At 35.1% G+C, this 16298-nt stretch overlaps 1 protein-coding gene across 4 annotated transcripts in view; it reads left to right on the forward strand.

Moving 5' to 3' along the window:
• LOC113050447 (SLIT-ROBO Rho GTPase-activating protein 3-like) overlaps nt 1-16298 on the forward strand; it is a 71993-nt gene that overhangs the window by 19763 nt on the left and 35932 nt on the right. For all 4 annotated transcript variants that reach the window (XM_026213407.1, XM_026213409.1, XM_026213410.1 and 1 more), the window contains exons 2-4: nt 1200-1377; nt 10733-10895; nt 15269-15331. In XM_026213407.1, coding sequence (XP_026069192.1) covers nt 1200-1377; nt 10733-10895; nt 15269-15331 — 404 coding nt within the window. The remainder of the gene's footprint in view (nt 1-1199; nt 1378-10732; nt 10896-15268; nt 15332-16298) is intronic.

A 16298-nucleotide genomic window follows, 5' to 3' on the forward strand; every position in this document is an offset into this window, starting at 1 on the left:
CTGTTATTTGACACACTTGACAACTTGACTGGGTTAGCTCTGATGTGTTGCTTCAGTCAGTATCGCAGTGGATTTATTTTATTTCCAGTAAAGCTGTCTACCTTAACGTTGTGTTTGATTTCAAGCTTTCTCTGTGTCAGGCTTGATTTACTTCGCCAAGCTACTGTTTTGTTGTCTAATTGTTCTGTTAACCTAAGCGCAGGGAATTCAAATAATGAAATATTCTCTCAAAGGAAGTCTTTGAAGCAATAGAGGTCTCTTTGAAATGACACATGAAAGAAGCTTTGCTTCAACACCATAAAACCTGGCTGCCTGAGGGACGCCACTTGGTGTACGATCTATGTGTACTTCTCTGTTGTGTTAGTTAAATTCTGAGGGAACAGCTCTGTTTGTGGCAGGAAACCTTACTTTACAATTAACAGCAAGTCAGGTATTTTACTGTGAAAACTTGTTCTTAAATATTAGTTTCTCTGAATAACAGAAAGTGCTACTACATTAAGAATGTGACTGTAACCTTTTGTTCATTTGTATTTTAGAAACTTCTGGATTAAGGAAATTGCATTGAGCAGTTAGAAAGTACATACACTATATGTATATATAGTCAGTTTTGCTTGTATTTACACATGTATATATATATATATAAATCCAGGAAACCTCACTAATAAGCTTTGTTGTTGGATGACTACTTCAAAATTCTTGTTTGGTGAGGAACAGCTAGTCTAAAAATTAGATTATGACAAAAGTGTGGATTTCAGTCTCATCCCTTTTTTTATTAAAGGACAAAGCACGGTTCTGGCTTGGTGTGCTAAATATGTATTTCTCCATTTCCCCTTACCATTTTGAACAAATTTCCTATTAAGTGGTAGATTGTTTTCCTTCATATCTGTATTGGATTAATATATACTCTGGGATGATGGAATATATTTTGTCCACACACACACTGCAAAGTTTTGCGAGTGACCTAAATGATTGTTCCATGTGTGTAAAAAGTGCAAAAGCATTCCAAAACATTTGCATCCAGTAGTCACAAACGACTGGAATAATCATGGAAATTCTTCGGTCAGTTGCTGTATGGTTTAAATAGTGGATTTAGCCTATTTGAAGTCTAAACTAAATCTGAATCCAACTAGCTTTGTATATGTACATGTCAGAATTGTGCTGAGTCAAACTAATGTGTTTATGTGTACTCTGTTGCTCAGAGATCCGTAATCAGTTGGTGGAGCAGTTCAAGTGCCTGGAGCAGCAATCAGAGGCTCGGATCCAGCTGTTGCAGGACCTGCAGGAGTTTTTTCGACGCAAAGCCGAGATTCAGCTGGAGTATTCTCGCAGTCTGGAGAAACTGGCTGAAAGGTTTTCATCAAAGATTCGCGGCCCGAGGTTAGAGTTTATTAATATGTTAAATCCACCCCCCAAAAATGAAAATTCTACCATTCATTTATTATTTTCCTTAATTTTTCCCCCTTGGGGAAGCTGTATGATAAATAACTGCATAAAGATTTTTTTTTTTTAATTCTCATTTGGTGCTTGATGGAAAAAAATGACACAAAAATGACAAATGACATCAAACATGATGATTATAATAAATACATGATGACAGTTTTCATTTTTTGGTGAACTGTTCCTTTAATTGTGCATGCCAGATTATGTCTCCTCTTCATTTTGCCGTCTGCCTCACCATTTGTCTCAGTGCTTCTTCTATTAGAGCAGAAATAGCTGCTGGTGAGTTTTAAATCTCACCCCTGCTGCTGGGTATAATCGTCCTTCAGACAAGGTTTGCTCCTCATTCCCTACTTTCTACAAAGTTTCTACAAGTTCTTAAATGCCTGTAGCGTTTTACATATTAGGATGTTATCTTTGGCTGTTAATTTAAATAAAATACCCTTTTGAATCAAATGTTCCCTCAAAAGAAAACTTACTTTTCTTCATGCCACTCCAGGATTGCCAGTTCATTCCTCTTTGCTAACCCGACCTCAAAAATGTTGCTCTACCTGAGCAACTTTCCTTATCTGACAAACTTGTGCTCTTTCAAATTTAAAGGGATAGTTCATCCAAAAATAAAAAAATTCTGTCTTGTACTCATGCTCATGTTGTTCCTAACCCATAAATCTTCTGTGCAACACAAGAAGATTGCAAAATGTCAGTAAAAGTCAGTGGCATCCAATGTTGTTTTTTGACCCTTTACTTTGGGTATTTGGATAAAAACAGTTGAAACATTGTTCACAATTTATTTTTCTTTTTTTCACAGAATGATGACAGAATTTTCTATTTTGCAGGAACTCTCCTTTAAGTCTATGGAGAATAAACAACATTTTTAAATTCATATGTTGATTCAGTTGACCGCAATGGCATTAGTAACGAAATTTACTTTAGAAAACCTTTGTGTTTATAGATGTTGTAAAAGCATTGCAGTAACACAGCTACTGTGTTTCCTTGCGTGCATGAGATCAGAGGGTGATTATTGGCACCTGTGGCATCAAGCCAACATTGGATTCTGAATCTGCAGGAAAACTTCTGCTAACAAGACCTCAATTGGTCATAGTTGGCTGTGAAAAAAAATAAAGGATTTTACCAATGCTAGCTTTAATAAGGTTATAGAAACAGGGAATGAGATAAAAGTGAATATATCTGTTTTCAAGGGTGGAAACCCCTTTTAGATATTTGGATTCTGACTTTACGAATGTGCTGCTGAATGTACTGTTGTCAGGTTTTGTTTTGCAAGTGTGTTGCAGCAGGATTGGTGGGGTTTAATTAATAGCAGCTGGTGAAGGAGGGCCGTATGCTGCTTGCTCCTGGGGCCAGTCTCACTGCACCATTGACTACATTACAGCAGACAACAATGTGGAACGGCAGCGCCAGTGGCTGCTGCTCTCCTGGCCCTGCGTCTGGCCTTGTCATTCTCTATAGTTGTTTCTCTTTTTGTACTACATTTTTTTTCTCCTTTCCTCTTTCCTCCTCTCTGATATTTTGCCAGCTTTTGGGTTCTAGTTTTGCTGATGCAAGCCTCACAGCAAGCTCAGCTGACTCATGCTAAGACTCAAGCACACACAAACAATGCATACTGTAAGTTGACAACAAACTTTTTTTTTTCTTTTCGATGGCGAGATGGACTTGTGCTCTTTCAGATTAGAATCAGTTTTATGGTCTCTTCCCAGACAAAATGCAGCAGTGTGCAGGAACAAGGAACACATTTGATTGCAGGATATTGTTTATAGATATACAAATGTACATTATGTGTATAATACACATACACTTCCGTTTAAAGCCCGGTAATTTTTTTTTACATTTTTAAAAAGTCGTATGCCCACCAAGGCTAAATTTATATATATATATATATATATATATATATATATATATATGAAAAAAATCTGAAATATTATTACAATTTAAAATAACTGATTTCTATTTTACTATATTTTATAACGTAATTTATTCTGTGATGGAAAAGCTGAATTTTCATCAGCCATTTCTCCAGTCCTCAGAGTCACATGATCTCTCAGAAATCTAATATGCTGATTTGGTGCTTAATTAACATATTTTTTTTTATTATCCTTGATGATGACAGTTTTGTTGCTTAATATTTAAGTGGAAACCATGACCCCTTTTTCCAAAGATTATTAAAAAAAAGCTTTTGTAATATTATAAATGTCTTTACTGTAAATTTTGATAAATTTAATTCAAAACTACATAAGAAAACTACTTTCTGAGATTCACTTGAGTATTCCATTCAGGAGTGCTGTGGAATAAATAATATAGTATATGCAAAGTTATATCTTCCTCTTTGCTTTGACTGCCCACAGCAACCAAATGCAGCAATGGTATGTCCTTAAGTAAATTTCTTCATTAACTTAATGCGTAGACAAGTAAGATATTACAGGTTTTGCAAGATTAAACATGTTCATTTATTTCTACAAATACTGTATGTAACACCTATCTATTTATAAAGGTAAAAACCCCTGCATAAAAGAACCCTAACTATCTTCAACTTATGTAGTTCTAGACAGAACATGACATGTCTAGAGGAGATAAGGTGTCTACAAAAGTATTGTTAATTTAGCCTTTTTACCTTTTTTTTTTTGCTTTACCAGTCAAAACACAAAGTCGGTATGCTTGTGTGTGTTTGCAAATGTTTAGCTTTATTTTCACCCTATTTCCTGTTCTTATCTTGCCTCGTTCCCTGGCCCGAATGTGTTGTTATTGCAGTCTCATTTGATGCGTATTGGTGCTGAGACTTGCAACACGCAATACCTGAATACTAATCCAGTCTGGTCTGCAGTTCAGCTCTGTCTCTGTGCATTAAAGCAGCCATAGATTACTTCTAATGTATATATGAATGAGGGTCAAGGCATCTGCATATATATTCTGAAGGGTGGCTTGGCTGATGGAAAGTAATTTAAGCTGTGAACACTAGGTTATTTTGCTAGGCAAAAAAAAAAAAAAAAAGATTTTTTATGTAAAGATGGCAAAGAACTGGAAAGGGATGCATTGAGACTGTTCAACTTGTGATGGTTGCATGCATTCAATTTCAATATAAAAAATGTTTCATGCTTGGGACAGAACACAATTGACTTAAAAGGATGGAAAATATGTTCTTGTGAATAAAATGTTTGCTGTCATCCATTAATCGAGAAGTTCTATTTCTGCTAGATGTTTCAATGACTGCATTTTCATGTACATGGATTTTGCTATTTGCTATTTATTTAGAAGTTTAGAATTTAACTTATTTTTCTTAATTGTTTTTAACTCATTCGCGCTGTTATTATAGTTAAAAATAAACATTAGTTGAAATGAAATAAAATTAATTTTAACTTAAACTAAAATAAAAAACTATTTTAGCTAATTGCGAAGGCAACATTTCTCTTTTTCATTTAGTTTAATATGATGTACTAAAATAACTAAAATAAAAAAAAGTGAATAAAAAATATATAGATAAAATTAAACACCCGACAAAATTAAAAGTACTAAGAACTTTAATTAAAATTGAAATACAAATCTAAAATATTAATAAAAAAAAACATTGTAGTATCTCAGTGATATGAAAATAATACTGGTGCTATTGCAGTGAGATAAGAAGAATTCAGTGAGTTGATTTAAATTACTATCCCGTATTACTAAAATTCAGTGTAACTAATAACCAGAGAGGATGTCTTCGGTACTTCCTGTAGAGGAACATGAATACATATTGAAGTATTCCAAAGTCTATTGAACATATAAACTGGAATATTAAATTGAAGTACATGTAAACATGGTAATTGTTACTTATGGTTAAGTATGCTCTCTTGGGTGACAAGCTTATTTAATCAGAGCTAAATTCACTATCGTCAATTTATTAAAACATGTTCACCCATATTTTATACATGCTGATCATAGTGATGTGACATTAATTCACTAAGTATAAATTCATAATCCCATTAATATATAAATCCATACAGATTGTTATAAGTTATGCATGAATTTCATGCACTTGCCTATGGGACAAAGAAGTGCCTACAGTCTGACAGGACAATTTTTTTTTTTTTTTACCAGTACCAGTTGTTGTACTGTTTGCTACTGAGTGGTCTTTAGTCTTGTATCCATTTATCCATTGATAGCTTCCTTTAAAGATTAATTTTCGACGCTGAGTAGTGTAAGAACATGATGATGGTTTTGGGCTCTGGTGTAGATGTGGCAGCATGCAAACCACATTTGCTGTAGCCTATTGGACAGAAGCCTGAAATCAAACTGCCCTGCAGTACGTTCCTGCTGTATTCCACTCCTCGCACAGCAGCACCTGCCTTCTACCTCCGGCCTTCATTCACTCACTGCCAAGCCTCTCTGAGAGCATGCCAAAGCCCTTGGGATCGTGTTCTGGGAAAATGAATCTCTCAGACTTAGACATTAAAGGATTAGTTCATCCAAAAATTTTAAATAATTTACACATACTCATGACAGTCCAAACTTGTGTGACTTACTTTCTTCTGTAGTGCACAAAAATAAGAATAATTTACTTCCCCATTCAGTTAAGTTTCAAAAAGGATGCCAAAATGGTATAAAGTACAATAAAATTTGTTCATATCACCCATACACTATTTTTCAGCCAACAGACTGAAACATAATGAATGTGAACTTGTGGTTGATTGTGGAGGGGTAGAGTGACTAGCATATATCACCAAAGAGTAGGCTGTTGAGTTAGATCAAGATTTAGAATATTATAAAGTCAAAAATCTACATTTACATGGATAAATCAGTCACAGTAAGATCAATAACATGTATTTACAAAATAAAAAGGGTAAATTTTCATTTCATGTTGACTTTAAGAATTGTGAAAAAGGTCAGTGAGTCATTATGCTATACTTGAAAATAGATTTTGATTTAGATTCAGATTTTGTGAACTGAATTCATGAATGAACCATCACTACCTCTCACGATTAACGAGGTCCAAGTCATCAGCAATGAGCTTTTGAGCTAATCCTTGTCCTAGCATTCAGTGCTCTGACAAAATTCTCTCTTCTCTCCTTTTTCCAGTCCTCTCATGGGTCTACAGCTGGGAGCAATCATACACTGGTGGCCTCATTTTGCGTGTTTGTGGATTGGGGGGTGTTATTAGTGTGTTGGGGGTTGGTGGACCAGCAAAAAAATGTGCAATTGCAATTTATTGAAGCTTACTTAAAAGACGGAAATGCGTTTGAACTGGGGAGCGTGTGCCCCCGTTTCTGTTTCCACTACAATTCCTGATTTGGCACTTGATTCCTTCCTCTGCCTCTCCGTCAGGAGATAAGCTTCAGCAATCAGCAAGCCACCCCAGACTGGATTAAAAGCTCTTTGATTAAGTTTAATTGGGATTGGCACACACACACACACACAAAAAACACTTTCTTGAATGAATATTGTGGCAGGCAGCGAGTGTGATTGTATGATTGTGTTTTATGGATTGTGTTGCTATAATGAAGCTAAGTGTGAAGTGATTTTGAACCCCGATGATACTCTGTGTGGGTGATTTTGAGCAAAATATGGATAACTACTTATTATCACTTCTTAGCATTGGATAAGAGTTAGGGTTAGGGTTAGGTTAGGTTAGGGTCTCTTGCATAGTTTTAAAGGTTAGAAAAAACACAATAATACACACTTAAAATGTATCACTTTTTCTGTGTATGCTTCATATGTGTACTTGCATGCATTCTAATTTCACTTCACACTGATGAATCAAACGCACATATCCCTTACGAAAAAGTTACCATCACTTACTCATTGACACTCAGTCATTTCTCCTTTTTTAATAATTTCTGACTCACCAGGTTGCATAGCTGTGAAGTATTGGAGTCCGAGTGGGTTTGAGAGAGTTGTTTACAAGGATCCGATATGTGGAGATTAAGAGCAACATGATGCTCGCTCAGTTCTGACTGGAAACCTCTAAAGATCAGTCTGTTTTGTGGCTCAATGGCAGTTGTGCGCTCGATCGAAGCTGCTTATAACGTGTGTTTGTATTGACGTGTGAGGAACTGCAGTATAACTGGTAGAATTAGCATCTAGAGTGATGTGAAACAACGAGAGACATATCTTTTTAGTTTTCAAGTGCTTTCGTTCATAGGAATCATTCACCTAAAAATGAACATTTTGTCATCATTTACTCACTTTCTTGTAGTTCCAAGCCCATATTAATTAATTTCTTCTGTGGAACATATGAGGGTGATTAAATGATATAGAATACTGGAAAACTTTAGTTTGCTACGCTTAAGGATGTGTTACCCCAAATATACAAAATTATTAAACAAACACATGCAACTTTTTACAGTCAACTGCACAAAACAAAAGCATGAACTATCATTCAACTCAGATGCTCTTAATTTAAGAAAATGCTCAAATACTTACCTAAAAAAACTGGTATTTTGATGCAACCTTTTTTTTAACATCAAAGGCAAGAGTTCAACGCCAAGATATGATAAAACTTTATTTAAAATTGCAATATTGTGCCAGAGGCTTTATGAGGACTAAAGTGGCCTACAAAAAGGATATCATCAAATTCCAGAAGCCCCTGTCTCCTGTCACAAATAATCACAGCACAGCACAGTGCATTAGCTGTCTCAAGGCAGCTGGTGTGTGTTAAAAAAGCTGACTGTATATAATTCTTTTATAAGCACTTTCTATCAGCAGATATTTTATTTAAAGTTATATAAGAAGAAAATTGTACATGGTTAAGGTGCACATGTAAGGGTGCACAGATTTGTGCCTGTATTCGAGTTGATGTTCATTGTAGGTATTAGAATCTAGTGATAATAATTCCTTTTTAACAATTCTGATTCCTAATTATTCTATTAATGATTCTTCTAGTACTTTTGAGAGCATAACTAACATAATGACTTGCAGGTAATTCAGTAAATTAGTTCAATGAATCAAGAGCCTCTCTGAGTGATTCAATAAGTGAGTCATTCAATTTATTACACTGACTTATGAGCAGACTGATTCATGAGTCATTTTGACCAGTTCATTTACAGATTGACAGATTATTAACTTTTTTTTTTTTTTTTTTATTGCAGCAAGCTTTAGATTTAGATCCCCTACGCTAGTTTGATGTGCATTGTTGCTACCCATACCCATTTTAACTACATATAGCCTAGAGAAAACATGAGTGTGTGAGAGCCTTAGAGCATTGCACTCTTGTTTCAAAGGCTTTGAAAATAAATTTAGATTTAAATGTGATCTTTGACTCTTTTTATTATTTATGGACCATGGACATAAAAAAAGCAATTGGAGAAATGTGATTATTAATCATATGATAATAATTTTAGGCCTTGATTGTAGAGTCAGAACAGTGCTTTTGATCTATTTTCTGAATATTGAAAAAAAAATTGTAAATGAGACTAAAGGAAAAGGTGCCAGCCCAGATAATTTCTTTCCACAGTTTTAGATGAAATAAGGCAGTTTCTAATCTATTGTAGAGATCTAGCCTATGGCCTTGTGCTACAGTTGGCAGTTTCAAAAGCAGAGGCCAAAAATCTTTGATCATTTTTCACAGATAAACTTTAAGCTGTTCGTCTTTCAGCACATTCTTATTTCCTTGCTGCGGCATATGTGTGATCCAGCACATTGCGTTACACTTCTTCCTCTTCCTCATTCTAGTAAATGCAGTTCTTATCTTCTGAATATAACATTTACGTTTAAGAGGAATCTATGCATGAACAGACTGCTTATTCATTTGTGTTTTGCAAGTCATATGACATTTGTCATATCGTTTCATTGAGTATTTGCAGAACAGCAGATCAGTTTAAAATGCAATAAAAGCATTAAATGCATTGTACCATGTTTTAACATGCTTTTGGACCTGTCCATTTGTAGGTAATACTTTATAATAACATGTCTGGATCAACTTGACTTCATTAAGATACATTAACAAAAGACTTTTTGATGATTCCTTAAAATGTGCACTATTAACATCACCAAACATAATTTACTGTTTACATTTTGGGGGGAATCAATTTGAGAAATACTTATAGATGTCTCTATATATTAAGATTTGCAGCATTTGTTTTTGGTAAGCTTTTCATAACAGCAAAGGGAGCTGGTTGGCCTATGCTTCTTTGTTTACTGTTTATCCTTACTTGAGGGCAGATTACAGGGCTGATAACGTTCGTCACATGCAGCAGGGAGATATATATTCCTCATTAGCCGCCATTAGCATTTCCCTAATTCTCACAAGAGGCCACACTTTGATGTTCTGTCCCTATGCCTTTGCCTCCAAAGCCTCATCCTTCTATCTCTCGGCTTTCAATAATCACAACTCTGTTATTTATTTTAGCATTCCCTCTTCTTCAGCTTGTTGATTGGTTAAGAAGATAGGACTAAGGAAATAAGTAAAGGGTTACCACAGAACACAAGCTTATGGTCCCAAAAGCTGATTAAGTTTAAGCTAGGATGATTTCTTGGCATTATTATTTTTAGCAGTGTTAAGGTATTAAGTGATCAGTTTGCTGTCAGGTGCCGAGTACTGCAAGTGTGGTGTTGAATACTTGTTGTATGTGTTGGGAGGGAAAGATCACCCAAAAAGTTGTTCCCAACCTGTGTGAGGTTCTTTCTTCTGTTGAACGCAGAAGAAGATATTTTTAAGAACCAAGCTGTTGATGTAGTCATTGACTTCCACAGTATTTTTTCCCATAGTTTGTAATACAATGGCTAGTATGTGTTACGGGCAGCGGGTGTGTGAATAAAGGCGCACGAGGAAGATGATATACAAAGGGGTTCTTTTAATGATCGCAGAGGAACAAGGGACACATCCAGCATAATACATAAACTTAACTTAGGATACAACATCAATAACGGACCAGGAGTAACTCAAAAGACAGGGTATTTAAACACAAGGGAGAAATCAGGTGAATGGAGACAGGTGGGGATCAATCAATTAACCAAATAAGAAAATGAAGATTACCAAATAAGGGAACTGAAAGTCCATGTACGTAACAGTATGATGGTAGAATTTTCATTTGTGAATATACATTTAAATCTGCTGTACCGTCTATAAAAGTGAATAAATACTGTATGGCTGCATTTGTTAGTTTATAACAACTATTGCTAACTTTGCACTCAGCAAAGGGGAAAATGTATTGTGCAGGCCTTGTGAATTTCATTTGACAATCTGACAGTTATGGGAAGATGATATGTTATATGGAGAACGTGCCAAACATTTAAGCTGGAAGGTAAAAAATGTAAGCAAGCCAACTTATAACAGTATTTAATATTATTATCCCTTTCTCTGCCCTTCTAGGAAAGAACAACACCTTCTCTCTTCAGTAAACTGCTGGTATCTGGTTTTGAGCCAGACTCGAAGAGAAAGCAGAGATCATGCCACACTTAACGATATCTACATCAACAATGTCATCGTTCGCCTGGCTCAGATCAGCGAGGACGTCATCCGGCTCTTCAAAAAGGTCTATAGCTTTCACATTCTTCCTTTTCTTCTCCCATACAGTATACATATATATATATATACAATTCAGATTTTATCTTTTTAATTCTGAAAAAAAGAAGAATTGCAAGATAATCTCAGAATTGTGAGTTTATGTCTTGCACCTCTGAGTTTGTGTCTCACAATTATGACTTCATATCTAGCAATTTTCTCAGAATTGCGAGGGAAAAAAAATCTGATTTGTGTAATTAAAAAGAATCTTCCATGGGAGTCACTGAACTCTTCCAAATGTGGGAAATCATAACACCCTTTGCTGCTTCAAAATCATTATTTAACTCATTCTTTCAAACAGCCAATCGACTTTATACTTTTGCATGCAAATTCTTGGCAGACATTTTTCTTAGCACAGCAACGTCTTCCTTCTGATTTTATGTTCTGTTGGAATTTTAGGCTGAATTTAAATGCTTGCAGAAATGTGTACAATTGGTATGCAACAAAAAGAATGTGCATGTTAAAATGCATGCTGTCTCACAGGGTGACAACAGCTTATTTGTGCACATCCTCTCAGAATTAAAGTTATACTGTGGTGAGAAGTGCAGCTACTAGCTGTATTCTCCGTGGTGTACTGTAACTTATTGGGTCTGGACTATATGAGTTGGAACGCTGTCAACACATAGCCTGGATTCCTGTGGTGTAATCAAAACACTGCTAGCGTGTTTACACCTGGCTGCTTTTCCTGTAGGTGAGGCCCTGTGTGTCCAGCCGCCATTCATAGGAGAGTGGTTCTGTGAGGTGACTGTGAACCAATAAAACACACCTAGAGCACCCTGGGAAGCTGTTAATTGCTTGCAGTGAGTGTGCTCAAGGTCACCTAAAAGATACCCTATCTCTATGAATGCATGCTTGAGTGCTGCTGAGATGTGACAGGCTTATATTTATAAACAGATCTGCATATCTTTACAGATTTGACTCTTAATTCAGTTTCAGTTCAATGTGATTCAGAATACAGTTCATTTTGATCCAATTTTGATTAATTTTGGCATATTAAAGTTAGAATGCCCCAAAATATTTTGCTATACAAAAATGATAAACACCATTAATGAATTATCATAAATATTATTAAAATGTAGAAAAAGCCAGTTCGGTTCAGTTAATTTTATTGTCATTCTATACATTGAAACTAAATTTGTACTCAGGTTCATGAGTGTATCCATAAAATTAACATATACTACAAACGTATAATAATACAATACATGTTCATATCTTGTACAGTGTGTTTTTGATTCACTAAAATTAACTGAACATGTTCAGAAATGTGATATTTTATAATTATATTTATAACAGTGTGGCAATAAAACATACACCATAATATAATTATTACATTTCAATATGTGATTTTTTTTAGGACATTTTTGATTACTTTTGGAACTTTTGTGTTGGATCAATCCTTGATGTCTAGTGTGAAATATGAGACCTAAATCCAAATCAGTTGAGAATCACTAGCCTAAAAACATGAGTCTGATGTCTGGAATGATAATGAATAGCCTTTCTTACATCCTTAAGCTCTTATTTTAACGTTTTCTTTAATAACGTGTTTGAGCCACTCAGTAGCAGTTAGTAAACACTAACAGCAGTTTTGTGCACGTCAGAGGATTCCAGCACACAGTGAGATGAGTAACGTACACCTGAGGTCAGCGAAATGTTTCGCTGGTGGGTCGATGAGGATGTATGAGCAGCAAAAACTGGGAAACATGTATTGTAGCTTGACAGCATTTTGAACACTCTTATGCAGTGTTACCAGCGGCAAGAGACTGTAGTGTGTCAGTGGCTTTTGCTCTTTCTTCATATTGCATCAGAGGTTTCCACTGAGAGCTGTTGCCATATATTCTCCGCTGTGAGTGTGATGTATGCAGTAATACTGATTCTCAATACACATGGGCCATAATAATGCCTGATTTGGCTCAGCAAAAGCATGAATTTGGAGTGGGTATGTGAGAAGATAAAAAAAGAGAACACCTCATTTTATTACAAGATATAATCCTGTCTTGTTAAGCAATTGTCGGTAATAATTTTATGTTTTTTCTCTGAACATATGACCCAGGCATTTTATTGTTAATTTTATATAGATATAAAAATCTCAAAATAAATATAAATTTAGACTGTATGTTATATTGTTTTGATGTCTTACTAAATCTGTACTCAAATAAGTCTCCTGAGTAGTGATTATATGCTTAAAACCTTTTTTTTTATTCAGGCATTTAATCTGTTTCATTAGATTTTGTGCTATATTGAGTCTATATGTTTCTTAAAAACAAAATCAACACATATGCATGAGGTGTTTGAGGCACTTACTGTATGAGGTAAGGTGCTTATCCCATTAGAATGGATGAATAGATTGTAAATTGGTTGCAGGGATAAGTGTGTATATCTATGTACACATTCATGTGTAGAGGGAGATTATTTTTAATCCCTAAGCACAGGTCTGACTACTCATGCTGCTCCTTTATTGATCACTAGGAATTATGGTCCATTATTTTCATTCAAGTAGACTGGGATCAAGCTCACGAGTTATGTATATTTTAAAATATGAAATATTGCATCAAAATATTGCAAAATGTTCTTTGCGCAGGATGGATCATTCCACCAACATGTAGTGTAGTTATTTTAGTATTATACAGTATTTATTTATATAAAATTAAATTAATCTTAAATTAATTAATTTTAGTGTTTTTATTTTATTTTGTTATGCATTTTTGTCTTTTGTCCAATATTTCTGGTTAGGTTTATTTTTATTGCATTTTTATATTTTGTAATAATTTCTAAATGTAAGTTAACATTTTTCAAGTAATACTTTTTTTTTTTCAGCTTTCCCAAAATCAATTTTTTGATAGTTTTAGTTTTCAGTCAGCAATAACAACTTTAGAAAAATCTGTTTTACATGCCATTTGATATCATTTTATGTTTTATTTTCTTTTTTGTACTTTGCATGGTTTTGTCATCTGATATGTTTTTTTTTTTTGTTTTTTTTTTTGAGTCTCTTCAGAGAAATGCACCATTCCTACTCACAGCCTTTGAACAGTTGATAGGAATGCTTGTACCTGTAGACTCTGTGGGCATGGGAGTTTTACCAGACTTTTGTTGTGTCTCAATGTGTCTATCTGAGCCAGTCTGTCTTTTGTACCTAATGAAAAAACCTGTGCTTGCAGTGAACAGTTTCCAGCTTCCCTGGAGTTCTTGCCCTCTCATATCTGCCAGATTGTGCCTCTGACTTAAGAGTTAGATGCACTACATTTTGTCGGCTCACATGGCAACAGGTGTGTGTACATGTGCATGTAAGCAGGAGTAGCTATGCTGTGTGGGAGGAGGTACAAAATGTTTTTCTCTTCTCGTAGAGTTGTCTTTTTTTCCCCATTAACTCGTTTATAGCATTATTAAATTATGTTTTACCACAGCAAAGCATAAGCAGTTTTCACAAACATCAAAGATCGTTTGTGCAGAGGAAGCTAAATTCTTTGAATGTACAGAGCGTTATTCTCAGGACTTTAATTTGTTGAAAATTCATTTGTTGAAAGTATCCAGTCTTTTTCCTTTATTTGTTGGTTTTCCTTATTGTCTACAAAGAACAAAAATCGTTTGCAAGGTTTTGTTAATACGTGCTCAAAAATGTAAGGTGTTCCCTTGCCAAGTCTTACATTTTATTATGAACAGCAAGTGATGAGGATGGCACATCAAATTATAGGATACTGCGCACACCCTTTGAATTATTATTTTGAGTGGATGCCCTTTGGGAGACGTTTAAGGTCAATTAGATGCTCCACAAATCGGTACAAATTTACTTGTGTGCCTGAAGCAATACAGTTATGTGATAAATGTAGTTGATTTAGATCATTTAATTAATGAGTATTATTTATTTACATTTGTTGTGCCTTTTTTATGTATTTGGAGTTTTTTTAATGCTAGGTACTAATTAGGAGTTTATTGAGGCCAAAATCACAGTTAATAGTTAATTAATAGTGAGAATCGGACCTTAAAATAAAGTGTGACTATTTATGTATTTTTTTTTTAAAACCTTGCATTTTTGATCTGGATCAAGTATGTTTGTGATGCTTGGTAGGTTTATTTTAAAATATATTTGTGCCACATATGACTACTAAAAGGGGAAAACAACATCTTTAACATGACACCATCAAAAAACATGGGGTTGTAAAAATTATTAATGGAAATGAATTTGCAGTACTTGTGTGGCAAATAGGAAATGAATTTTTAATGTTTCTATTCTGTTCTTTTTTGTTGTTGTTTTTCAGTATATTATAATAATGTATTGTTACTGCAGGGTTTGCCTAATTTGTGACTCATTTTTTACATATATTTTTTTTATTTATGTGTGTGTTGCAGAGTAAAGAAATTGGCATTCAGATGCACGAGGAGCTGGTGAAAGTGACAAACGAGCTGTACACTGTGAGTATAATGTCTCTCAATCTCTCTCTCTCTTTATTTTTCCTTCTTTATTTTCTCGCTCTCCCTCTGAATGGAGCTCTCACCCGCTGTGTTCTGCCGTGCACCATGGAAACGTTTTTTTGACTCTCTGGCCAAAAACAAAAACTGTTTGGCCGTGCGACAATTTGGCGAAGAAAGAAACTGTTGCTTCACATAGTTTTCTGTTAAAGGATGGGATTTTTTTCAGGTAATAATGAAAGTGGTACTATTAGTGATAGTGCTAGTGATGGGAAAATAGTAGATTGGTAAAGTCACCTGATAGAGTATTATAGTAGGAACATCACATCCTCATTGCATTTTAAGTTGCTTAAGAATCTGGTTCAATAGAAGCCGGAATCCGTCTTTGATTCCATTGCTTTAGTTTCTTTTACTGTATATCAACCAAGATGCAGCCTCTTTCTTTGGGCTTCACCTTCTCTCCCTGGATGAAATCCAAGCTATCTCTGCAGAGGAGCAGGCTGAGATTAATGTTGTCACCCATGACAGGACATCATAGGGAGATTCTTCTCCATCACTCGACCTATTCCAGATTCCCCTTTGCATCTTTATGCAGGTTGCATAGTAAAATATCTCACCCGTATCTCTGGATAAAACTAGCCACAGTATAGCTCATATGATCATTCTCCTGTTGTGTCATCTCTTGGTTGTAAATTGCAGTGTCAGAAAAGTCTAAAATGTGGTTGTACCCCACCAACCATAAAATATCGGAAACAATAAAACAGTCCTAAGCCATTCTTAAATCCTTACGAGAACAGATACAATGGTTATGAATCAGGAATACACTGTTACTTCCTTTTAAATTATTGAATGCGGGTTGGGATCAGGCGCTCTGACGCTGATGTGCTTCAAGGTCACTGACAGGGAGTGTAATGTATCGCTGGAGAAGACATGGGAGAGGATCATTATCCTTCCCCTGCCACCCTTTCTA

The sequence above is a fragment of the Carassius auratus genome, chromosome 31 (genome assembly GCF_003368295.1).
Source record: "Carassius auratus strain Wakin chromosome 31, ASM336829v1, whole genome shotgun sequence".
Taxonomy (NCBI): domain Eukaryota; kingdom Metazoa; phylum Chordata; class Actinopteri; order Cypriniformes; family Cyprinidae; genus Carassius; species Carassius auratus.